This window comes from Marmota monax, unplaced genomic scaffold (genome assembly GCF_021218885.2).
Source record: "Marmota monax isolate L192 unplaced genomic scaffold, Marmota_monax_Labrador192_F-V1.1 WCK01_AAM20220418_F8-fsc00112, whole genome shotgun sequence".
In the NCBI taxonomy this organism is placed as follows: Eukaryota; Metazoa; Chordata; class Mammalia; order Rodentia; family Sciuridae; genus Marmota; species Marmota monax.
Genome location: NW_026692073.1, coordinates 2,387,241 through 2,414,354, shown reverse-complemented (window position 1 = coordinate 2,414,354; position 27,114 = coordinate 2,387,241). Strand labels below are relative to the sequence as shown.

At 40.1% G+C, this 27,114-nt stretch overlaps 1 protein-coding gene across 13 annotated transcripts in view; it reads right to left on the bottom strand.

Moving 5' to 3' along the window:
- Nucleotides 1–18,765, bottom strand: part of Septin11 (septin 11) — a 140,367-nt gene extending 121,602 nt beyond the window's left edge. For 9 of the 13 annotated variants that reach the window (XR_009228292.1, XM_058584281.1, XM_058584258.1 and 6 more), the window contains exon 1: nt 18,575–18,765. Coding sequence is in view for 12 of the 13 variants with exons in the window: in XM_058584281.1 (XP_058440264.1) it covers nt 18,575–18,601 (27 nt within the window). In the remaining variant the exon portion in view is untranslated. The remainder of the gene's footprint in view (nt 1–18,574) is intronic. The other 4 variants (XM_058584270.1, XM_058584282.1, XM_058584274.1 and 1 more) reach the window with 2 other exon arrangements.
- Between the last annotated feature and the right edge of the window lie 8,349 nt (nt 18,766–27,114).

The window sequence follows — 27,114 nt, the reverse complement described above, 5'->3', positions numbered from 1 at the left end:
GTTTTCAATAGTTCCTGGAAGATACTTATTGCCCTGCCCCTGACTCAGAGAGATGAAATAGTGATTTTTCTGTAGGCAGAAGAAAACAGGAAAAGAAAGAAGAGTGCTGGGTTCCTGCTGGACAGGGAAGAGTTAATAATGAGAAATTTCTCAACTCCCAGGCCTCAGATTCCTTATCTTAAAGGAAAGCCCTGGATTAGGTGACCTCTAAAGTCCCTCCTGGCTCTAGCACCAACAATTTGTTGGAATTTGGTAACAGACCTTATTCTACCTATATCTACTTGCATTTTATATGATCATGTTGCCAAATTCATAAATAATTTACAGCCTGTAGGCACAGCCTAATGGACCTGTCATTGGACCTCAACCAAAAATTAAAAATCAAACCCCTTGACTATATATAGCACATGTTTTTGCAGAGGCACATTTGCTTGCCCACCACACACTCCATAACCCTTCCCTCATTCTCTCTGTGCAGGTCCCACTCACCAGCATATCATAAGTAGAACCTACTTATCCCAATTTGATCTTCTATGGTCCTAACATGTTTGGTGAGATCCTGTTAAGGAGACCATATATGCTGCCCCTGAACAATCTATAATACACTTTGAAATCAGAGCTCAAGTACTTGGTTTACTTCTATTTTAAAAACAAGCATATTTTTCTCAAACACACACACAAATGCTTTAATTGTTCAAATTTTAAAGCATTCTAAAAGGCATACCAAAAATTTTTAATGATTTCTTCGTTGAACTACAAGAAAAATAAAAATGAATTTTTCCAATGGAAATCAGATTGCAAATTGGCAGACTTAGCTCACAAACATGTTTATATGACCCACACAATATTTTTCAAATATTTGATTTAGTGTTGCCAAAATTTTCAGATGGGGAAATTTCACTTCAAATTCTAAACGTCCATCTTTCCTAGAAAAATTGAAAAAACCATAGTACCAATAGGCCCTGACTGTTCTAGCCAGGGCCAAGAGGTGGTGAATGCTTGCAGTTACAGCAATCTCACTAAAGAATATGAGTGTTGTCCTTCTGGTTCTTTTTCTCCTTCAAATAAAGCAGCTAAATAGTATAACCATAAGAATGGGACTCTAACTAGAATAAGATCATTCCATGCATGTATAATTGTATCAAACATTAGACTTTCAAAACAAAACAAAACAAGAAAAAGCAGCTAAATAATGAAGCTCACCTTGGTCAAAGACGATTTATGATTTTTACTTATTAACTCTTGGTAATTTAATTCAAAACCAAATTGACATCCACCAAAATCTGAGGAGCAATTGTCATTACATTACATTACATGTACTATGTCATTAACTATTTTATTTATTTATTTATTTATTTTTAATATTTATTTTTTATTTGGCGGACACAACATCTTTGTTTGTATGTGGTGCAGAGGATCGAACCCAGGCCGCACGCATGCCAGGTGAGCGCACTACTGCTTGAGCCACATCCCCAGCCCCTTACATTAACTATTTTAAAAGAAAATACATGAGGTAAATTTTTATTACTAATGTTATGGCAACATCAAATTAAGCATATTTCTAACTTTATTGAAGTATAAGTGAGATCTAGATTACATAAATTTATTTTCTTTTTCAAGATGTATTATTACTGGATTTAAATTTGGTCTATTATAGAAGCATTTCAAAATATATAAACTTAATGCATTAAAAAAATTGCTGCTAATACTGATCTTGTGCCCTCTTTGCTGAAAATAGTTGCTATATTTGTCTAATCAGGTCAGAGTCATTTTAAAAGCCTTAATAGTTTCTTGTCTCTACCCTGCTTGAAAAGGACAGCATGACTGATTTGATAAAACTTCTTCCTAAATTTCATTCTTAGCCTTCCCATGGATTCAAATGTTCTTGTCAAGTGGAGATAAGAAGATTCATTTCTCCGGGTATGGTGATACACGCCTGTAATCCTGGTGACTCAGAAGGTTAAGGCAGGAGGATCACAAATTTGAGGCCAGGGAAACCCTGTCTCAAAATAAAATAAAAAGGACTAAGGATGTAACTCAGTGATAGAGTGCTTGGGGTTCAATCCCCTTAGTGCCAAAAAAAGAAAAAGGCTAAAAAAAAAAACCTCAATTCATGGAATTAATACTTGCAAAAATGGCATAGATCCTTGGGGGAGGGGGGTTGCGGGTGGTACTGGGGATTGAAACCAGGACCACTCTACCACTGAGCTACACCCCCAGTCCTTATTATTTTTTGAGACAGCTTTGCACTAAGTACCCAGACTGGCCTGGCCTCAAACTTACGATCTCCTGAGTCCCTGGGATTATGGGCATGCACCAAAAAATCCCCAACAAAAAAATGGCATAGATCTTGATTAATGTGGCAGCATTAATATATAAGATGTGCTATGTTCCCAGCCTGGAACTATTGGGATGGAAAGTTTTACTATGGAAACTTTTTAAGAGGTGGAGCCTAATAGAAGGTACTACGTCATTTGGGGCTTGAGCAGAATATGGGACCTTAGTTTTCCTCTCTTTGACACCTCTGCTTCAAAATGAATAGCTTTGTTACAGTAACAGAAAGCTAACAACACAGAGTGTTATCCAAATATTCACTAACTCCACTAACAATAGAATCAAGTAAATTAGACTTAACTGCAACACAGATGATGAGATTAAACATAGATCTGCCCTGACTTCCAGAAACAACAAAAGGCTAAGAGAACCCAAAAGGTAGAATCTGCTGGAGACGTGACCATGTTAAAAACAAATAAACAAAAAAAGCAGCATTTTATTGCAGCTGAAGGCATGCAGTGGTCCAAACGTTGCTAAATTTTTCAACTTAGCTCTTATTCTAAAGCATATTATCTTTTTCCATCAATAGGACAGCTTAGCCAAGACCTAGGAGCATTTCTGATGATATAAGATCCTTTTACCATCACATATTCATTCTCCTTCAATTCAGAGATCTCAAGTATAGGGTTCCAAATTTAGAATCTACGTATTCTGCACTCTATCATAAGGAAGAAAATCATTATTAGCTTCTAAATTCAATGACAAAAGCACAGTGATGATTCTTGCTTTATGTTGTGGGGGAAAATGCACTTTTAAATATCATTAGTACAAGCATTATTTCCTTCAGTGTGTCCACATGACTAAAATGTCCTTGCTAAAAGAGCTTTTTTTTTAATAAACAGAGACAGAAAATAAGCAGACATTTCCTATAATAAATTCTATCCATCGTAGGCATAAACTCTCAGCCCAAAAGACAAAATATCATAAATGACTCCTTTGTATTGTCAATGACAAAAATATTTCTCTCCAACTGAAGTGTCTATAATACCACGATTAGACCCAGACATAACATCTCTGTTCTCAAGAGGTCAGAAAAATCTACCTCTTTAAAAACTAAGTAGGAGGAACTTACTGCTCCAAGTTTTAACCCCGCAAATCAGCTGGCCTAGCAAGTGTGCCTATCAGGAAGCACTCAATCACTCTAAAGAGGTCAAACCAAGCTGCTTCTCTCTGGCTAAAATATGATCCTCAACTTTTTTTCTACCTTTTAAAGTTTCCATGATGCTATAGCATTGCTGGTATTCAATAAAGCTCAATGATAAATATTGCATATGGATGATGTTTAAGTGTTTTAAATTATGCATAAGACCCAAGTTCAATATAAGCACAGGTAAATGAGTAACTATTTCATCTGAGCCAAACTTGGCTTTTTATTATTATGATATGGTAATGAAATAGTTTAAGCATACAGACCATCACATGTCTATCTTTGCCACACCTATCTTTGCCAATCACAACTTTTCCTACTATACTTCCATTTTTTTTTTTAATCATAGGTACATTTGATGATCCCTGAGTACCTTTTCCTAATGCTATTCATTCTCCTCTTTCCTTCAGGTCATCATCTTGGCTTTTAAAAAGAGATCAGATTGTGTCTGGGATTTATTCCAAACAATATGAAAAGAAGAGAAGGAAGGAGGTTAGAAGCAATGGGAAACAGACAACATAAGATTGACCAAGAATTGATAATTAGCCTGGGTGATGGGATGAAAGTCTTCATTATACCCTTCTCTCTTCTATATGTTAGGAATATTCATTAATTAAAAAAGTTTTTCTAAAGAAAGAGTGAGAGCCTAGCATGGGGGCAGATTCGTGTAATCCCAGCAACTCAGACTAAGGCAAGAGGATTGCAAGTTTGAGGCCAGTCTCAGCAATTGAGTGAGGCCCTAAAGCAACTCAGTGAGACCCTGTCTCAAAATAAAAATCTTTTTAAAAAGGAGCTGGGAATGTGGCTCTGTAGTTAAGCAGCACTGGGTTAAAAAAATAAAATAAAATAACTCAGGCTATAAATTAAAAACTTCTGGATTGTACTCCTAAAGCTATGCTATGCAATAAAATACAGTAGCCACTAGCCCCATATGATTGTTTAAATATGAATTAAAATTAAACAAAATAAAAATTTAATCCACAAACTTCACTAGCCACATTTTAGGGGCTCAATAGTCATACATGGCCAATGGCTACCAGACTAGACAATGCAGTAGATAAAGTTCTATCTGACAGTGCTGTTCTGCACCCTAGATTGGTATCTCCATTAGGTAAGAGGGTATAACGAGCAGTCAGAAGTCTTGGCCTTGAGATCATCATTGTTTACTTGGAGCAAGTCTTAAATTCTGATCTATGGAATAGGGGTTGAAAGTATCAAGAATAATATCTAATCGACCCAATCACAAAGCTGTCATAAAGATAAACTTTTACCCTCTGAAATCTAATCACAAGAAAAAAATATATGGAATTGCACAATTTCAATTAGAAAATCACTGCAGTGTGTACAATGAGTTTAGTGGCAAAACCAATATGCAAGTTAGCAATAACTTTCCAGAAGTAGATTTTAAAAAGAAAGAAAGAAAATGAAAAAAACCTGAAATGACTCCAGTTTTAGTTTGAGAAATGAAGAAATCACACATTTCATCTTCCAATTTAAGTTTTCTCCTCCCACTCCCTTCACTTTGGAATAGAAAAATAACCTTCTACTTGCTTTTTTAGCAATTTTCTCATGGCTAAGATTAAAAATTAAATGACGGAAAATTGACCAAGGTTAATAGCTGAAACGTACCATTTGAGCCCAACAGCCCAGGCACTTGAATGAATGCAAAATCTCAGAAGAGCTAACAACCAAGACTATAGTCCTGCTTTTCTCATCTTCAGATAAGGAGATTGTATTCACTTTGCAAAGGAGAAACTAAGAATCTCAAAGTATTCTTAAAGACCACTAAACCAAAATGAGATTACTTTGCAACCAAAATTTCCTTTATTGTGGACTAATCTAAAAGAAACTGATAAAACTGATATCTCTAGCATCCTTTTGTTTCTAAACTTGGTATCAGAAAACAAACACAAGGCCCTGACAATCATTTGTATCCAGATGTAAAGAAAAGTTTAATAAAGCAAGAGAGATATTTGCAGCTGAACCCAGGACAAAACAAGTAATTCTCAACCATTTTTCCCCATTTGCCTATGTGGGGATAGTTCCATACACACAGTGATCCTCCATCAGAGGCACGTGCTAGCAAAGGCTGAGAGATGGTTGTGTCCTTAACTACAAGTCCCTTTATCCAACAGCCTGGAGTTGGGCAATTTGTCTTGAAAGGTATTTCAAGATGGGGATTTTAAAAAACAGTCATAATCTAAGCATTTGATTTCACCTTAAAGGTGCTTCCATTCACCAATTTTTTGACAAAGGACCAAGGTGTTTTCATCATCATGGGTTAGAGGAATTCCAACAAGAATGTCTTTCCAATGCAAACCCATAGGCATCATCTATGATTTTAAATGTGTTGCTTTAAAATGAAGAATTTAAAAATCTTTTCATCAAAGCCATCTGAGCACAGACTCTTTTAGATCTCTGTATTTTTTTCTCCGATGTTTCATAGTTATCTTACCTATACTAAGTGCACAACAGTTTTATTTCAGCAAAATTCTCACCTTTACCAAATCTTTCCAAAGTATCTATATTTAACGGCAACTTGATATTTGCACTTATTTCATAGTTACAGAACATGAAATTAAATTATGCAATTATGATAATTTCTACAACTGGCATAAGCAAGTCTGAAAACAGACAACTGATGCAGTAAGCATGCAGTTCTGTTGGTGGGTACAGAAATGGTCATGTGCCTTAGAATAAAATGCTAGTCTACTAGTCAAAAGCACTTGGCATGCTGTGGGCAGTCAGAGTGTTTTGTAGAGGGAATGAAGAGTGCAAATTAATCTGGCAGAGTTTGAAAACATTCCCTTCAGATTCCGATACAACTTTCCAATTCCCTTTGGCATGCCCTTTTTATCCCTGCTTTAAACCAAAAGAATAAATTTCTAATGGTAGCCTGGGAGGAAAGCAAGCTGGAGATTTCCTTTCAAGTACTCCTCAAATTACATTATAAAAGGGGAGAGGATGGGGAAGGAAAATAAAATGGGGACCCACTCTTTGTGAATGCTAAACAAGTTCTGGACACTTACTGTCTAAGAAAAAGGCAAGGACTAAACACCGGTTCAGAGAGCCTGGCAAGAGTTGCCTATTCAAGGAAGCTCAACATCATTCAAGTCTCAGGTTTTGATCATGTACTAAACTGGAAGCTTTCTAACAGCATGGGGAACAGGGCTAAAAACTCTGAAGGTCAATAAACTGGGTGTGTGTTGCCCATCAGTAATCCCAGGTACTTGGAAGGCTAGGGCAGAAGGATGGCAAGTTCAAGGACAGCTGGACAATCTAATAAGACACTGTCTCAAAAAATAAAAAGGCAGGGGAGAGGGAATATTTGGCAGAATAGAAGTTCAGAGGATTAGACAAGGGGAATGAAGGGAAGGGAGGAGGGATAAGAAAAGGAAAGACATTAGAATGATTCTGACATAACTCTCCTGTGTACACATATAAATACACCACAGTGAATCCCCATATCATGTATAACCACAAGACTGGGATCCTAATTAAAATAAGATATATTCCACGGGCTGGGGTTACGACACAGTGGTAGAGTACTTGCCTCACATGTGTGAAGCACTGGGTTTGATTCTCAGCACCACGTATAAATTAATAAATAAATAAAGGTCCATCAATAACTAAAAAAAAAAAATTAGAAAGATATATTCCATGCTTATATAAATATATCAAAATGAATTCTACTGTCATGTACAACTAAAAAGAACCAAAAAGCAAATAAATAAATACGCTAAAGATATGACTCAGTGGTAGAGCACTTGCCTAGCATGTGCAAGGCAGTGGGTTTAATCCCTAGTACTCAGGGGTGATGGGAAGAAGATCCTCAAATATCAGACTTGTTGATGAAGCACAATCATGAATGAGGCAAGATATGAAGTAGGAAAAGACAAGTTTGAAAACTCACCTCTGAACTGAAGCTCTACTCTAATATTTCAAATCTCAGTGATAGGGAGACCCTTTTTGCCAAAGACAGATTTTGGTTTTGGTTTGGTGTGGTGGGAGAATGAGAAGAAAAATAAGTTTTGACATCTCCACTCCTACAAGGTGCTCCAAACATTGGCTGGGGCTCAATGTTTATTGACTTAATGAATAGGAAATAGTAAAGTCACTAAGGAATAACAACACAAATGCTTCAAGGAAAAGATCTGGCAATATTTGGCAGCTTCTGAGGTCCCCAATGTGCCTACCTAAATCTCCACTATATAAAGACAACAAGACTCCTACCATCTCCCAGCTCTGACTGGGATATAAAACCCAACTTAGAAGCAGCTCCTCATCCACGCAGCACAGCTGTAAAGTCAGCTTTGGAGCTACAGCTAGTGGCAGCCAATTAGTTACTTGTAATTTAAATGGTTAAGTCATTGATCTTAATTTCCTGCTTTAAGTCCATAAAATACCTAGGAATTTTGGTTTCAGAATGGGGCAGATTTAACTATGCAAAACTCAAAAACCTTTATGGAATGCTCATAGATAAAACTGCTTCAAATGTGGAGCATCCAACATTCCCTTGGGGAGAAGTGATCAAGATGTTGACTTAAGGATGGGGCAAGACTTTGAAAATAAAGAGGTATGTGAAAGATAAAAAATCAAATTGTTGCAACAGTACAAAGGACTAGTCTTAGACTGCCTGCCCACACAAGAAAATTCAAACCAAGCACCTCAAAGACTGACAGCACAGGTGATAAATTTGGGAAGATTTTGAGAATGAGTCATCCTGGTTTATGTCATTTATTCTCAGAAACTGCCTCTGGAGTAGGTGCCTACAAAGAAAAGAGATCACTAGGCTTGGTAGCACACACCTGTAGTCTCAGCTAACCTGTAATCCCAGCCACTTGGGAGGCTGAGGCAGAAGGATCACAAGTTTGAGGCCAGCCCCAGCAATCTAGGGAGACTCAGTCTCAAAAACTAAAAGGGTCTGGAGACATAGATTAGTAGCAAAGAGCCCTTTGGTTCAATTCCTAGTACCAAAAAAAAAAAAAAAAAAAAAAAAAAAGGAGAGACAGAAGACAAAAGAGAACAGATAATTTGAAAAATCATCCTAAAAACTTGGACAGACACTTACATGAATCCTGATTCTTAAAATTTTTCAATATTACTTAAGATTGTCTCAAGAATTATCTCATTTTTCCAATCTATATATGTAGTATGGTCCTGAACATTTTTCTGATTTGTTTTAAGACAGTTCTAAGCTTTGGTCCAAATACACAGCTTATGTATCAAAACCACATTTTCCCCGTTCACTCTGTATCTAATTCCTGGAATGTAAAAATGTAATTGAATTGAAATGGATAAATTAAACAAGTTACAAAGTATGCATCCTATCCTCAAAGCCAGCACTTCCATCCAGACAGTGTTAAGAACTAGAAATGAAAATCATGGAAAAGTTTAGATGATGCCTCCAACATTTTTCTTTTCTGAGTCCAACTTGTACAAAGTTTGAAGTCTGCCCTCCAATACATAGAAGTGAAAACCTAGTAAAAGATCATTTTGTTTTGAGCATTTTTTGAAACACACTGAGTAGCTTGTATGTTATAAAACATTCATACTCCCTTATTTGTATAAAGTAAAAGAAGAGCCCAAGAGAGGTTTTCTTCTAGATTTCTCCAAAATGCAAGGACAGGGACAAGGGCTTGTACTCATGCAGTTATTTATGGAGAACCAACTCAGAAAAACAGAAACGGGGACTGAAGAGTCAAACAGCCAAGAAGGGAAAGCCATTCTAAGGGGATCTTGGAGGCTCAGGGCCTACATGCTGGTTGAGGCTGAGACCCACACAAATTCTCAGAAGCCACCTGCCCTACACCTCAGAATTGCCCAACTTATTGACAGAAGTGAAGAAATATTTACCCACCAGCTTGGGTTCCTACCGAGGTGGGCGGGTGGCAGTTTGGGTTGAGCACAGTCTTCAGAATAAAGCAGTTATTATTTCAGCATTTATTTCCCCTGGATAACTAACTTTCATGACAGGCCAATGTCCCAGGTATCAGTGTAAGCACTTCAGGTACACTAACCCATTTAATCTCTACCTCTTTTAAGAAGGTAGAAGGTACTGCTATTATTTTACAGATGAGATAAGTAACGTGCCTAAGGTCACAGAGCTTGGCCAATACCCTGGAACTCAAGCAGCCTGGATCCAGAGCCCCACATTCTTGACCAAAGGGCTATATACTACTGCCTCCAAGCAGAGAGAAAACCGAGCAAGAGAAGGAAGGGAGTCATCTGAGGCATCTGCATTTAGGAACAGACAGGCTGGGAAAGGTCTGATTTGGAAGCATCCCAAGGGAAATAATTCTGTCAAGCAGCTGGAAGTTCTAATGGCCTTGCAACCATTTCCCAGAGAGTACAGTCCCAAGCTGGAGCCACCAGGGAGTGGGAGCAGCACAGAAGGTCTTTCAGAAGGTCACCCCATCACTTACTTGGTGATGATGCCACTGGAAGCTATCATCAGTGAACAATAGGAGCAATCACTCTCAGACTTCAGTTCATTCTGGATGCTCATCTCTCTTTAACTGCTTCTTAGTCTCTGTTTCTCTCTCTCTCTCTCTCTCTCTCTCTCTCTCTCTCTCTCTCACACACACACACACACACACACACACACACACACATACATACATATACACATCATTCTACAATGTCTACCTGGAACCAAAATAAGACAAAAAGAGCGAGAAAAATAATTACAGACCAAAAAAAAAAACAAAAATTAAAACAGTGCTGAGGAGGTAGCTCAGTGGTAGAGTGCTTACCTAGCATGCTCAAGGCCTTGGGTTCAATCCAAGCAACAATCAATCAATCAATCAATCACCCTTGGCTTCACAGTAGGTTCCTTGACTAGGATGCCATAGTCTACAGAGTATCATTCAAAATGCTTCTCCCTAGAAGAGGATTTACTTCCCCATCCCATAGCTCTTCTCAAGCTTGTCACTCCTTGCAGGGAGTTTACCCATCCCTGCTCTGTGGAATTCAGCAGTGACCATTTACTTCAGCCAATGAAATTCATATGGAAGTAACCCACTGAAGTCAGTTCAGGGTCCAGCCTGTCTCTATTTCCTCTGTCACCAGAGTAGCTATATGCAGCAGAGGATAATCTCTGAGAATAGGCCCTGGAGTCAGTGTAGCATGGAATAGACCTCAGAGGATGGAACAAACAAGAACTTAAATGACAAACCTTTATTACTGTGTAAACCAGCAAGCCTCAAGGCCAACTTGTTACCTCAACAAAATTTAGCCCAACTGACTGATACAGATGGTAGGTCTATATGCATGTTGAAAAGAGGAATTGTTTCCAAAGCCAAGCTTTCTCAACAGGCTGAACAGATTAGATAAGTGACAGGTTATTCTTGCCTTACTTTTCTTGTCTATATTACTTTTCAGGTATTTTGAGTAGATACTGAGACATGACTGTCTTGGCAACAATTTGAACAAACTAAAAATATCAAAATGTTAAATAGGCTTCCTGTACACAAAGGTTTTGGTCAAACCCTCCCTACATTTTTAAATTTCAAAAACTGATTTGAAGCCAGCATGGTGGCACATACAGCTCAGGAGGCTGAGGCAGAAGGATCACAAGTTCAAAACCAGCCTCAGTAACTTAGTGAGACCCTAAGTAACTTAGCAAGACCCTGTCTCAAAATAAAAAAAATAAACGAGCTAGGGATATGGCTTAGTAGTTACCCCTGGGTTCAATTCCTCATACAAAAAAAAAAAAAAAGCCAGATCTGAGTGAATTTAATAGGCATCTTTAAAGAGTCACTAATTTCATGCTGGTATGAAATGAGTACACACTACACCGTGAAATGAGATGAATGAAAAGGTTTCCTTAAGTCTTAAGGGAACTCTGGCTTTCAAAAAGTTTTCTCAGAGGGTCCAATGTTTTTCTGTTTGTTTTTTGCAGTGCTAGGGGTGGGGTCCAGGACCTCATAAATGCTAGGCAAGTACTCATCTTTTTTTCTTTTTTTTGGCAGAGATGGGGGTGTGCAGCAGGATGCGGGGAGGATTTGAACCCACAGATAGAGTCCTTTTTATGTTTTGAGACAGGGTCTCACTGAATTGCTTGGGACCCTTGCTAAGCTGCTGAGGCTGGCTTTGAATTTGTGATCCTCCTGACTCAGCCTCCTGAGCCACTGGGATTATGGGCATGAGCCACAGGACCCAGCCAGGTAAGTGCTCTTCTCATGAGCTATATCCAGCCCCAGTTCCTTTTTGAACTGCTACTTGAAATTCAACACACTACCAAGGAGAGTCCTGCCATTCTCCCCCAGCTCCATGCTTCAGGCTGTTTTCTTTAGAGTCTGGAAAGAATTTCTAGTTCTATATCTTGAGGAAGGGATTGATACATTTAGACTAGACAGGGAGATATACAGTCATTTGCTGTCACTAGACACCTCTTTCTTCTCTGTGTCCTTCCTCAGACTTTGTTTTCTCTGTGCTTTGGGGCTCAGTTCAGGCAGGAAAGCCATCAATTCTCAATTCCCCTGATCCCTTCTCATTCCCCCTCTACAGCAGTGAATCCTAGAAAATAAGGACTCTGCAGATTTTTAATGTCTTCCATCAACCTCTTCCAATAATCAGTTTTGTTTTGTTTTGTTTTCAGGAGTAGAGGGTGGGGGATAAATAGGATATAGAGAATAATATAGTGAATACACATCTATAAAGAGTGCACGTGATCTAGTCTCTTGCATATCCCCAGCATCATGTCTGTCTACCTTCTCTACCTGGCCTGGAATACTGACGTCCCAGCTATTTCTTTACGAGGTTCTCTCTCACTTCTAGAGCTTTTTGCACATGGTGTTCCCTTAGCTTGGAACACTTTTCCACAGCCACCTCTCTACCTGGGTTTCCTTGTTCAGTCCAATTGCTTACTCATCCTTCAGGGAGATTTCATAAGAGCAGAAGGGATATAACCTCAGAAACTGCACATGAAATGTTAGCAAGCAACATCTAATAAAACAGAGTCTTCAGAAATCCAAGAATGATTTCGGGTGTATTTTTTCCAATTTCTAACCTATTTCCAATTTCTAACCTTTATTATTTTGACTCTACTTCTATAAGAAAAAAAAAGAATATCATAAATTCTTCCCAAAGAAATGTTACTTATAAAAATAAGAAGGTAAATCATATATATATATATATATATATATACACACACACATATATATACATATACACATATGTATGTGTGTGTGTGTGTGTGTGTATATATATATATATTTAAATTTCCTTTTGCATAATTAGAAAAGGTTTAAAAAAAAAAAAAGGCTGGAACAAGAACAAAGTCCCACTTGTTGGGTGCCAGTTATTCTTTTTTGTTTGTTTGTTTTTTTCTCCCTTACTGATATTGAGCAGTTCACAGAGTGACATCCCAGACCTCTTTATTTTTTATTTTTAAGAAAGGATCTCTTGGGCTGGGGATGTGGCTCAAGCAGTAGCGCACTCGACTGGCACGCACAGGGCGCTGGGTTTGATCCTCAGCACCACATAAAAATAAAATAAAGATGTTGTGTCCACCGGAAACTAAAAAAAAATAAATATTAAAAAAAAAAAAAAAAAAAGAAAGGGTCTCACTAAATTGCAGAGGCTGGTCTTGAACTTGCAATCCTCCCGCTTCAAACTCTGGAGTAGCTGTGATTACAGGCCTGTGCCATGTGGCCTGGCACCAAAGTTGGGGTTTTTTTGTTTGTTTGTTTTGGGGGGGGAGTATGACATTTTCCCCACCTCTCCATCTCAACCTGCACCCCCTCTCAACATACCACACTCCATCACACAGGGTCACAGTTCAGCAGATGGACAACATGTGTCTGCTAAACTTCCTGTATTATGTGACTTAAGCAATGTGCTCACACTTACTGGCACTGATCCAAAAAAAAAAAAAGGTGGCTACGGTGCCTTGGCTTTAGTCATATTGAGGAACAGATTCCTGATTTCTAACTCAGGCCAGGACTGAGACAATAAGACAATGCAATTTTTCTTTTAGATCACCAGCAAATTCTTTTTTAGAAGTCTGCCTATATCATACCTTAGCCCAAGTATTGTTTTTCTGTTCAATAGCAGCTGCACTGATGGGTTGCCAGCAAGGCCTGAGTACGTTGGGAGGTATTGTTCAGTTGGAAGGGAGTTTTCTGTCAATCTAGATTTTTAAAAAGAGGGGGAGGGGAAGCATCAATTATATTGTAAAGTAATTTCCTTGGAAAAAAGAATAGAAGCTTTAGATAGGCTGAGTCTTTGTTTAAATAATGGATCAGGCTTTGGAGATCTCAGCTGAGACAGGTCTAGCCACAATTATGAAAGACAGATCTCAATAAAAAGATAAAATCCAAAAGTGGCCTCTACTTCAACTAAGCTTTGGGTCCTATAAAGAGAAAAAAGAGGCACAGAAAACCCTGTAGACTACTCCAGACTCCAAATCCCATGATCACTATCAGTGTGGCATCAGGTGGCCTTTTGGCAATCAATTAAAGTAGGCCATCCAAATCATGGAAATAGCAGAGTTCCACAATCATTCATTCGTTTGTCTGGACAGACACAGGGTGGCCCAGGTCCAACACTAAGCATCTATTTCCTCCACTATGATAGTGTTCAAATGGTCAGACAGGTCCCATCCAGCACACAGCTTGGTTTCTAATGAGCAGTTCATACAAGATTTCTTTTCTTTCTTTCTTTTTTTTTTTTTTTTTTAGAGAGAGAGAGAGAGAATTTCTTAATATTTATTTTTCAGTTCTCAACGGACACAACATCTTTGTTTGTATGTGGTGCTGAGGATCCAACCCAGGCTGCACGCATGCCAGGCGAGCGCACTACGGCTTGAGCCACATCCCCAGCCCAAGATGGGTTATTTTCATTGAAGTAAATGTTGATGTTGAAAATACACCAGCAATCTAAAGGTTGTTATATCAGGATGGAAGGATGTGAATAGTTTTGTTCTTGTAACCAATTCCTTGGGTATGTTTTTTTTTTTTTTTTTATTGTAGGGTAGACACATCATTTTAAAAAGATAATTTAAAAGATAAAAAAATTAATCTAAAGCTGGGCATGGTGGCACACTTGTAATCCCAACTGCTCAGGAGGCTAAAGCAGGAGGATTGTAGGTTCAAAGCCAGCCTCAGCAAAATCGAACTAAGCAACTCAGTGAGACCTTGCTCTGAATAAAATACAAAAAAGAGATGGGGATATGATGCTCAGTGGTGGAGGGCCCCTGAGTTCAGTCTCCAGTAACCCCCCCCCCCCAATCTACAGATTTCAAAATATTTTAAAAGGATTATTGCTCTTGAAATACTCTTTACGTTCTTTAATAATTACCTATAGCACATGTATAATTTATATCACAGACTATATATAGAATTTTAATTCTTAAAAGCCCCTTCCCTTACAGGACAGCCCATTTATTGTATAGATAGCCCTTCCTTAAACATTTTTCAGCTCTATTAATCTTTCCCAGATGGAGGGCTCTGGCTAGCCCTCCATCTGGGGCCACATCCTCAAGTCATAGAAATGTCAATTTTGTAACAAAGAAAAATAACATTTTTCAATACTTCCTCACACATAGTCTCACCCCCCCCAACTTTGTTCAAGGTAGACCCTATCTTTAGGTACTATCTCTAATGATCCCCAAACAGATGAAAGTCTTTACCTGAACTGTAACTGTTGACTCAGCAATATGTGCATAATTCCCTCTCTCCTTAGTTTATAAACACCATTGAAGTTTGTCACTTTAATATACAGTGACACTAAATATCAGAAAATAAAAGCTCCTGGTAAGAAGGAAATATCTTTCTTCTCCACTGCTGTATCCCCAACACCTAAAACAGTATCTGATGCATAGTAGATGCTCAATAAATGATACTAGTGAGCAAATGGTAAACTTTGCTTTCCATTTCTTTGGCTCAACAGATAAAAGAGCAATTAAAACAAATTTCCTGAAGGATATTATAGAGAAATTTCTGCCACTGGAAAAGTTTAAGCATATCTCTGGTTAAGAATCAAGTAAGAAATATTTCTGCATGGAAAAAACTGAACCAAATGAACTCTAAAGTTCAACTCTTAACTTCTATAACTTGATGAATAGCAAACCTTAAGAGGGAGTGGTTTGGTTACATAAACCCTGATTCCCAGGTAAAGTAATTGCCATGTGCTGTTTAAAATCAAGATAATTGCTGCCCTGGGATGCAGATGCAAAAATGCTAATTCATCCAAAATGTAGACACATCCCTAGGACGGAAATGTCCTTGCTAATTATCAGTTACAATCTGAAAACAGCACACATGTTTCAGGATTTTCTCAGGACCAAGCCCTAAAACCATCAGTGGTTAAACGAAGAATTTGGGGATGGAGATTTCAAATGGAACAAACAATATCACATTAAATTGAAGCTTTCATTTTTTGTAGTCAACAACAAATTCACTTAAGAAACATTTGAATTTAAACCTTGAGGTTTTAATGGTTGTAACCGAATATAGCCATTTCATAAAACAGAAAATACTACATTTGACATATAAACATTTCTCCCCTTGAAAATGTATTTACCTTGATATCACACTAACACGTCTAAAACTGAAGACCAATTATTCCAATTGAGTTTTTCTTTAATCTGGATGGGAGAGGCAGTTTGTAGGAAAAGGAGATAACTTGTGATTTTGCAAACAACTTTTTAAAAAACATAATTTAATTCTAAAGGAGTAACTATGCAAATCCATTCCCATATAAATCAACTTTGAAGTGATCCTTTTCCCTCAAAAATGTTTCCGTTCTTTGATTCAAAACATAGAATAGATAAGGGGATTGGAAAGGCAGAGAATTCTAGCATTAAAGATGCAGTGCAGTTCGCTTGGAACTGGGTTTAGAGAATCTTCTGCATTCACTGAGTTGTTCTTAGACACAACTATAGAGACCCCACTTAAAAGAATAACTCAATGAAAAAAGTCAATCAGTTCAACAATTCCTTGGAAATGAAATCACACATTTTCTGTAATGTATTAAGAGACTTTTCAAACTTATAGTCAATTCCTGATTACTCATACAAGTCAGGGGGAAAAAAGTCTTCCATTTTTAAATTTTAAGTAATTTAATCTTAATTCCAGTGACAACAGGAAATGTGCAGAAAGCAGTAATTTCCTCTGTACATGTATATCTTTTTAAAATCTCCTCTATTATCTGAATGAGAGTTCTTACACAAGAATCCATGGGGCTCCAGCTCACATATGGTGGGCAGACCTGGTGTTGGATTTGATTAAGGCCACACAACTAAATCTTAAATCCACATATTGTTCCTATTTAACTGACATATATGAACTAACTAATTTATAGAAAAATGTGCAGCAAATTATTTCTTCTACTTCCTCCAGCCCTCAAGAGTGCACCAGCAATAGGTGTTACTGAAAAAGACACCCCCTACACAGAATATTTGCATTCCAAGACGCTTGCCAAAGCAGATATTGTTATTTTAGTTCTCTGAATCTGTGCCCTGATAATAAGAGTTGGGGGGGATTACCCAGATAAACCTATGGACTTCAATTTCCTCACTAGAAAAATTACAGAGAAATACAGAGAAACTATGCAAACTCCCTCAGTGACAACTATGACCACTAATTAGCAAGGCCACAGTTTGTGTGCAAGAGGAAGCCAGAATTCTTAAGAATGTATCATTAAATAGTAGAGTTTAAAAGCCCTAAAAGACCCACAGTTGCGCTTTGGTTTGACCACTGCACATTCTCTGACCGTGAGAAAAAAATCTCTGAAAAAACCCTGGGCATTTTGATACACCTAGGTAGAACTCAAAGAGGGGAAACTCCTTGAACTTCCTCCTGGGCTGGGGGCTCGCGGTGCTAAAGGCAAGCGTTGCCTCAGGGAGGAGGAGTACAGGGGAAGAGCCTTGAGTTTGAAGGCATGGCCTTGCATTTCTAGGTTTCTGAGCTCCCAATATCTCCCTGAGATTTTGTCTATACCTATGAAATCTATCAAGTCACCACCTGCAGCTGCACAGTTGTGAGACGGGAAAGAGGAGAAAAGAAAGGAGGTAGGAAGATCAGGAAGGACCTCGCCCGAGGCACCCTCAAAACCTATGAGGCAAAAGTGGTCTTTGAAAAAAGGAAAAGAGAAAGAAAGAGGACTCCGCCTTTTCCATCCGGCTCGGCTCCTTTCAATAAAAAGGAAAGGCCGCTACCGCCTCTCCCTCCCGCTTTCACGCGGGGGATGTAAAGCAGCCACTGATCGCATCCTCCGAGTCCCACACCCCTCGGGCTGGGTCCCGAGTTACAAAGCGAGTTACAAACCACCTCTTGCATTCTAAGAGGCGCAGCCCGGGTCTGGACCTCTGACCCACAAACTCGGGGCAGGAGCATCCCCTCTCCCTCCCTCCGGCCAGTGGGGCACTCGATTCTCCGCGCACCCGCCTTCCCTTCCTCTTCCCAGGGTCTCCTCTTCCCAGGGTCTCCACCTCCGGCCTTCCAGCCGCAGAGCCTTTAAGTACTTCCACCCACCCCAATAAGGGAGCCTTTTGAAAACTTTGTGTGTACATCTAGGGCTTTGTCCACATCCTGGGCAGGGCCGGGTCACCAGGGTGGGTGCCTGAGGGTGTCCGGGATCTCACAATGCTTGGGAGAAGCCACCACGGAAATCCCACCCCTTTGACCCGCTTCTACAACCGTGTGACACAGCGCTTCGGTTCACAATTCCCATGCCCCGATCGCCCCTGGGCGCGGGGGAGCCGAGAGGAAACCCCCGGCGCCTTTCTCGACTGTCACGAGGGACTCGGTGTGCGCGGGGAGAGGGAGAGAGCTGAGAAACGCCGCGGCCAAAAGAACCCTTTTAAAGGGAACGCCGAGAGGGTCCTTTTTCTTCCATATCTCTGGAATAGGGGCACGACGAGGAGATACACTGTTGCATCAGGTAAGAGCTGAGCCTCAGGGCTCCGCAACCTCCCCACAGCCCCAGACGCGCGCCCAAATTCATGCACACACCCACAGCCAGAGCCGCCAAGGTCCACAGCCCCGGCCCGGCTCCCCGGTAGTCTCCACCCGCACCCGCCCCAAATCCGAGACCACCCGGCGCTGGAGGAGCAGCGCGCGAAGGAAACGAGGCCCCAGCACTCACAGACTGTCTCCCCACCGCCACGGCCATCGCGGCTGCGGCTGCGGCTCCGGCTCCGGTTGGGTGCTCTGGAACGACACTCAAGGCTGCAGCTAGCGCCTGGGCTCCGGCTCGCCTCCCCCGCGCCTCCCTCGCGGCTGCGCTCTGCTTGCACTCGGCTCCCGCTCGCAGCCAGCGGCATCTGCTCCCCCCACGCCGCCGCCCCTCCCGCTTTATTAGAGCAACATGGCCACCCGCCTGGAAGGGACCATTTGCTTCCCCAGGAAGGGGTGTGATCCTGCCTGCCCCCGCCGAGGCGGTGGGAGGGAGGGTGATGGGCGGGCTCCGAGTCCGGGTCTACGGGCTTTGGCCGCAGGGCTGGCCTTGCCTGAATTTAGTGGTGCGCCAGTGCGCGACCCTTTCGCTTGACACTAAGCCACCCCTAGCCTGTGTCCTGAATGCCACCCCCCCCCGCTCCATTACGTGCTGGAATCCAAGTAAAAGCCTGGGCACAGAGGTCCCAGCCCCGGGTCCCGCCACGCGCTTTTAAGAAGCGGGCAGCCAGGGCAGCTGCAGAGAGGGGGAAGGGAGACTAGGGGAAGACAGGTCACAGGGACAGCGTCTGGTGGAAAGTTAACCCTGGACGAGCACGCCCTACCTGGAGTAACAGGTTTGGAATGGGTTGTGGCAACCAAGGAGAACGGTGGGCGACCAAGTTGGGGTTGGGAGGGCCCCTACCGGGGAAAAATTTGAAGTCTTCCCTTTAAAAGGGAGAGACTAAAGGACAACTGGGAGTTGACACTATAGCGTGCCAGATAGGAGACCCCACTAGAGAGAAAGCGGCTATAGTAGTTGTTGCTGCAGACGACCCAACCACCGCCTGCAAGAAGAGAAAAAACGCCCCCGCTGGAGAATTGAGGCATCTGTCGGCTGCTCCAGAGCACAGGGACCGAGGCCTCCCACGGGTGTAACTGGAGGCCGCACGTGGGGGCTCCGCTGACTTTATTAGGTCGGTGGAGACACACCCGACCACTTGGAGGCGTGCGCTCCGGGGCTGCAGCTCTAGGTCTCGGTGTAGGCACCAGGCGGGTGACCCGAGAGGATGCGACTCCCGGTGCGTGAGACTGAGAAACTCCCCCGCTGTGGGGAAGGATTTTTCCAGCAGATGTTGGAACGGTACTGTGCGTCTATGAGGCAGGCGGAATGGGGCGTTGGAGGGTCCTGGGGCTTGCAGGGTTGTGTGGCACCAGCACAGGCTGGACAGTGAGATGTGTCGAATGCAGCAGATTCTCGCAGTCCAGAGAAGGAGACCCACAAGATAACTGAAGACAGCTACTGGACAGGGGCGGGAACCAGTTGGATTAAAGCATTGGGGAAGTGTGGTGAGGCTTTGAAGAAAGGTGATCATCCCAGGGGACTGTGCCCTCAGGGAAAACCAGGCCTATTGAATTAGGTAATAGGCAACCCGCCTGTTTGGACCTGGGCGCCTCTGTGTCTGACCTGAGACTTGAAAGCGCCTAACTTTCTGGGGACCTTGAGTTTGCTCCTCCATCAGGGTTCAAATGATTTCCACAGCTTTTTGGTAAAGAGGAGTGGTCTTCCTGCACCGGTTCAGCTTTGATGGAGCAGACACTTTAGTTTCTCTGATAGGCGAGGAGCGACAGAATTCCACTGGCAGGACAGTGGTGGAACAGCCAGAGAAGAGAGAACAGTGGTGAAAGAAAAGTGAAGGGCACTGACATGGAACCTGATATCTGGACCCATGCTCAAAAGAATTCCAACCTTTGATCAATGTCTATGCCAGAGACTTCAAATCTTTTGAAGATAGGTACCACTATTTTATGCCAAACAAACATTAGGTACTCAATAAGTGTTGAATTAAGATTACATGTGGATGGCTGCAATGCAGAGGGAGGGGGGAAAATACTTTCCTCTGCAGCTCTGATATATGGACATTTTGTTCTTTCTTTCATAGAAAGACTCAGACGGTACACTGCCAGTGGACAAGGAGGCTCAGGTGTGCCCTGTGAAAGAGAACTCCACATAGTACCAATGGATATAAGGGCAATTACAAAGAAATTATCCACTTTGTATTATACTAACCAGACCAGACTGCAGATTTTCTTTATTTTGCATTTAGTTTGTGAATACTTACTTGTAAACTGATTAGATTATAAGAACCTGAACTCCCTACCTTGGTGGGTAGATAAGTTCATTCTAATTTAAAAAGCTAAAAGTCACATATTCTAACATCTCAATTGATATTTAAGGAAACCCATTTAGGACAAAATCACTGATAGTTCATCCAGCATGGAATCCTTTCACTGACTAGGAACAATGCCTTATTGCTTCTCTCCTCCATTTTTTTTTTTGGGGGGGGGGGGGCGGTGGGCGTGGAGGGAGGATACAGCTGTAAGCATAAATATATTTAATAAAAGTACAATATGGGGGGACTGGGGTTGTGGCTCAGTAGTGGAGCGCTTGCCTCGCACATGTGAGGTGCTGGACTTGATCCTCAGCACCATATAAAAATAAATGAACAAAATAAAGATATTGTGTCCATCTATAACTAAAAATATTTTTTAAATACAATATGTCAATCCCCATCACTGCAAATAATAATAACATTTTCAACCTATGGACACAATTTCAATATGTCAGCTCTCATTTTGAAATTATTTTAATATTATTCTACAGCCAAACTACCTAGATTCAAAACCCTGACTTTACTGCTTCATAGCTGAGTGACCTTGGGTAGTAAGTTCATTAATCTTTTAGTGCATCAGTGTTCTCATATTTAAAATCTGTTTAAAAATAGTTTTTCCCTAATAGAGTTGCTAGAGATTAGTTTATCTTTTCAACTATATGCCTAGCAACTATGCTGAAGACTAAGAATTTTTAAAATGAGGATGCCTCTCTTTTAAGCAGCACACAGTGTGCCAGGAGATAGATATTTAAATAACTCAGATAAATATGCCAAATCCTAATAAAGATATATGAATAATGAGTAGGGATGTAGTTCAGTTGGTAGAACGCTTGCCTAGTTTTTGCAAGGCTCTGGATTTGCTCCCCAGCATTATTTAAAAAATAAAAATGACTGATGGAATTTTAAACTACAGTAAAGGAGCTACTAACTCAACTCTGCTTGTCAGAATAGAAAAGATTTAACCAGGAGAGAAAGCAAAGAGGAAATTCCAGGCATGGGAATAGAATGAGCAAAGATTCTGGGTGAGGACTCTATAGGAAGGGTAAAACTTCTGGCATTGCTAGAGTTTAGGAACCTTAGAGGAACAAGAGTAATAGCATGAACATGGCACTTCAAATACATTAGTAACTCTTAGCTTTGTAACATCAGTCTAGTTGGCCTTGCTTCATCCCCCACCCCCGTTTTTTCCATTGTAAATTAGGGTAGTGAGTTCTGATGGAGGATGTCACCATTCTCTGTCCTGCCCTCTGCCTCTAGGAGCCTGAACTCAAAGGGCTTTCATTCCTTTTACCTTCCAGTTGAGTTCAGGCAATGTGGAGCAACAGCAGAACAAGAGAGGAGGGTTTGAGTATTTTTTCCTGCAGGCTCTCTTACCATGGCACCTCTGCAGGCTGGCTCCACTTGTTAACTAAAGGTCACTTACTTCCCCATAATGACCTAGAGTAGCCCCTCTCTGGTTTCATTACATTTTACCACCTTTGCAAATAGTTTATTTGTTGAACTCTGCCCAAATTTTCCAGTAGGAATGTGCCATCCCATTTCTCCAGGGACCTTACCAGATATAGTCCTTCATTAACTTCACAGAGTTTGCTGAGAAAACATGGTGATGGTATTATTAAAATGATGTATAACTTATTGTCCAAACTTAAAAACTTTTGAGATTGAAAATGGGATTTGGTGTTATTAGTAACTACACTAGGACAGTAGACAAAAACAGGCCTCATGGTCACCCCTGCTTTTGACATGTGGTAGAATTTCTCAAGGCAAGAGTGCTAATTTGTCTTTTGACTTCTAGCACATGGCCAATATTCAGTACATGTTGAACATTCAACAAATAGTCACATATTCAATAAAGGTTGAGTTACATTTGAATGGAGATGACTGGGAACTAAGGCTATGGACAACCTTTATTGCCATGATAAGGATTTTTGTACTTGTGTTTGTCATGGTGGCCCACGCCTATAATCCAGTGGCTTGGGAGGCTAAGGCAGAAGGATCAAAGTTCAGAAGGTTAGCTGTTACCATTACCAGAACAATCACCTTCCATCTCTCGTGCCTGGTATTCTTTCCTCCAGCTCCTGCAACATCATTTTGAGTTTCCTTTAGAGAAATTTCTGATTTTTAATTTGAATGAATGAGACATGGGTCCAAAATGAATGGCACCGATTCTTCTTAAGTGACTATTGTCTCTGGCTCTCAGATCCAGAGATGTACCATTTTTTTTTTTTTTAACTATTTGTTCCATTTAGAAGGTTGTACTGTATTTGTATGCTTCCCCCCCCTCTTCAATTAAATCAAGAACTTAAATAGTAAAAAAGAAAAAGAAGAAGGATCACAGTTCAAAGCTAGCCTCAGCAATTTAGTGAGGACCTAAGAAACTTAGTGAGACCCTGTCTCTAAATAAAATATTTTTTAAAGGGCTGGGAATGTGGCACAGTAGTTAAGTACCCCTGGGTTTTATCTCTGGTACCAAAAAAATAGTATTTGATCCCATGAACAGTGAAGATACAGAGTCTTTAAGCATACAAATAACATCAAATTTTCATTTTATGAAATATATATAGTGCATATTTGACATTGTTAGTAATGTAGGATTGATTTCCCTTTTTACTAGAGCCCCAATTTCCTTGGAGAGATTTTTCAATAATTTTTCCATAATGTTTTTTCCATAATTTTTTTTTCTTTTTCTTTTCTTTTTTTTTTTTTTTGGTGGATCCTTTTGTTGGGGGGGGGAGGGGTACTAGGGATTGAACCCAGGCACTTAAATACTGAGCCACATCCCTAGCCATTTTTTAATTCTTTAATTCTGAGACAGGCTCTTACTAAGTTGCTTAGGGCTTCACTAAGTTTCTGAGGCTGTCCTTGAAATTGTGGTGCTCCTGAATCAGCCTCCCAAACCACTGAGATTATAGGTTGTGCCACTATACCTGGCTCCATAGTGTACTCTTTATGATTATTTTTTTAAGTTATCTAAGGGTTGTTTCTGTGGTTTACAATAAAAAATTAAAAAACATGTAGCTCAGTGATAGAGTGTTTTCCTATCATGCATCAGGCTCTGGGTTCAATCCCCAGTACTGCAAAAATAAAAAATAAAAACCCTATCTAGTACAAGATTACTGTGACTACAGTGAAAATGATGAACTGGAAAGGGATACAGTAAGAAACAGGGAACAAGTTAGAAGGTATTGCCACTTTCAGTTTGGTTGAGTATAACTAACTATATTTCTTCTGCTAAATAATATGTAAAAATATTTTTAAAAATATCTAAATTGTTGGAGAAGAAAAACTGAAACTATCTCTATTTGAAGATAATGTGAATTTATATCTGGAAATCCTGAGGAATACACACACACAACACTAAAAATAGCTGGGCATGGCAGTACATGCCTGAAATCCCAGAGGCTCAGCTTGGGAGACTAAGGCAGGAGGATGCAAGTTCAAGGCCAGCCTGGGCAACTTAAGGAGACCTTTGTCTCAAATTTTAAAAATAAAAAGGGTTGGAATTGTGACTCAGTGGTAGAGCACTTGCCTAGCATGTGTGAGGCACTGGGTTCGATTCTCAGCACTGCATATAAATAAATGAATAAAATAAAGGTCCATCAACATCTAAAAAAAAAAAATTTAAAGTTACATTGTAAAAAAAATTTCATTGTTGGGCTGGGGTTGTGGCTCAGCTGTAGAGTGCTCATCTAGCATGTGTGAAGCCCTGGGTTAAATCCTCAGCACCACAGAAAAATAAATAACTAAAATAAAAAGGTATTGTGTCCAACTACAATTAAAAAATAAATATTAAAAAAAATTCATTGTAGAAATTTGCTAGACATTGTTAAATTTGCCAATAATTCTCACACTCCACTCCTACCACTTTTTATTCTCTTTGAAAATTCAGGCAATAGTTGCCCTCTTCAGTCCTTTGACTGACTTTGACATTTACTATTTTTCTCTTCCCAAAGCTGACTAATAATATTGATTCTACAATCACTTATGGAGTCTTTCATGGATAATTAATTTAGGCCTAGAAAGTTTAACTCATTTAAAACAATTGGTTGCTTGTTTATCATCTTGGACTTCAGCAGTCTTTCAGTCACATTTGACTGTTTTTCATGAAAACATCCTTCTCTTGACAGAGGAAAATGAAAGGTGAGGAATTTTCACTTTTCCTTGTCATCTGATAGCATTACATCAACAGCACCAGGGCTTTCCTCCTCTCTTGTTCACCTAGTTCATTTCTGTGGCAAGTAATATTGGAAAACCAAAAAGCATATTTTACAAACTTCTTTTTAAGGGCAAAAAGTATCTAAGCCTCTCAGGAAGTATCAGTTCTTGTAGGGTCGTGCAACTCTTTTATTCATGCTCTTTTAAAATCAGGTCTCAAACAGGAATGTCCTGTGCACAGCACACTCCCTGGAGTATGAAGACTTGGCCTGCTGGCCACCTCTTTGGCAGTCAGCCCTGGAGCTGGGTCCGTTGCCCTTAGCTCTGGCTTCGCTCATTCTCAATTCCTTTCTCACCGTGGCCAGTCGTTGTGGGGCCATTAGGATTCCTTTTTATGAGCCTAGAAAATTTATGTAGTTGAAGTCCCTCCGAATATTAACTATTGCCACGAAATTAGAAGAGAAGACTACATGCCCGTATTTTTTAACAGCAGTATCATCTACCTTCTCACCTGTTGTCTCATCTTACTCGTTATTCGCCAGGCTGCTGTCATCATTTCTACCAGCTGAATAACTCCAGTGCAGGGGGTTATCCTGCATCTCCTCTTTTTTATTGTAGACTTGTTCCTTTTGAGTGAGGTAGAACTAACTTATTTCAATCATAAGTTCCTTGCTACCTCATCAACCAGATTATGTTCCTATTTCATTGATTGTTCCAAGTTTCATTTTGTTTTGCCACTGTCTCTCTTTCCAGCCTCAGATTTGAAAGGTCATCAGCACTATATTTCAGGTTTCTTCTGATTGTTTTATGTAGTCCTTCCTAGATCAGCAGAAGTGGATATTACTCGGTTGGTACAGTGAATTTTGGCGGATTGTGCTGCGTTCCTTGACATTATACCCTTTAGGAAGACAACAGAATCAGCGATTGCAAGGCTGCCTCCTTACTCATCTTCAGTGAAAACCATGGGCTTGGGAGTCAAGACACTTGGGTTCATGTTCCTGCACTATTGAATATTATGAGCTATGCAAAATTTAAATTGATATATCTGCTTGGGTATAGATTAAGTTACTATATTAGAGATACTTCCCTTAAACAGACACACCCAAAAATTCACTGGCCCAAAAAAGATGGATGTTTATTTTTCTCTCATGAAACAGTCCAGGGTTTGGTGAGCAGTCCAGGAACCCTGGCAGGTGTGCTCTTGAGATCATCCAGGAGCCCATGTTCCTGTTGCTGCCTTTGTTGCTCCATTAACTTCTGGTTGTTACCTTGTCTACTCTGATCAAAGCTGGTTCACCAGCACCATGTTCACATTATAGCCCATGGGAAGGGTGAAGAAGAGGAAGTAGAAGAAAAGCAGTTTCCTTTAAAGGACATGGACATATCATATCATGTGTTCACATACTAATGGCAGAATCTCCATCATGTGAGGGTACTTAGCTGCAAGGAAGACTAGGATACATAATCTGTTATGTGGCATCAATATGCCTTACTAAAACTTGGAGGGAGAAATCAAAGATGGTTAATGGGTTTTGGAATCAGTGGATTCAGGGGTATATATTTACATAATTTAAAAAATAATATAAAATGGTATAAAATGAAGTCGCTTACCTTATTTACCATCTGTCCAGTCCCCACAACTTTTCTCAAAAGAGATAAATACTTTAGTGTCTTGTATATCGTTCCAGAGTTTTCTTAGGCAACTTCAAACAAAGATAAATAGAGATTCTTGTTTCCCACCCTGTGTTTTATGTAAAAGAAAAACATACTATGTATATCCTCTGTACCTTTTTTTACAACATATTTTATAGATCTTTTATATCAGTACATAGTCATTTTCTTCATTCTTTTTATACAACTGCCTATTATTTCTAAGGAAATACCAATAAATTTCCATTAAAGACCTATTGGTAAGTTCAAGGTTGTGTATAATCTTATACTTGCAATAATAACCTTGTCCCTATCATTTTAAACATGAGAAAACCTAGCTACAAAATATATTTCCAGAGTTCAGATTAATCAGTCATATGATATTGAGCCAATGTTTTTATCTCTTTAGGTTTTTTTTTTCCTTTTGCAGTGTGGGAATTAAAATTGGTGCCTTGTATATGCTAAGTAAGTGTTCTACCAGTGAGCTACAGCACCAGCCCTCCATTTTCTTTACTAAGAAAATGAAATTCATATTTGCATCATAAAAAGGGTC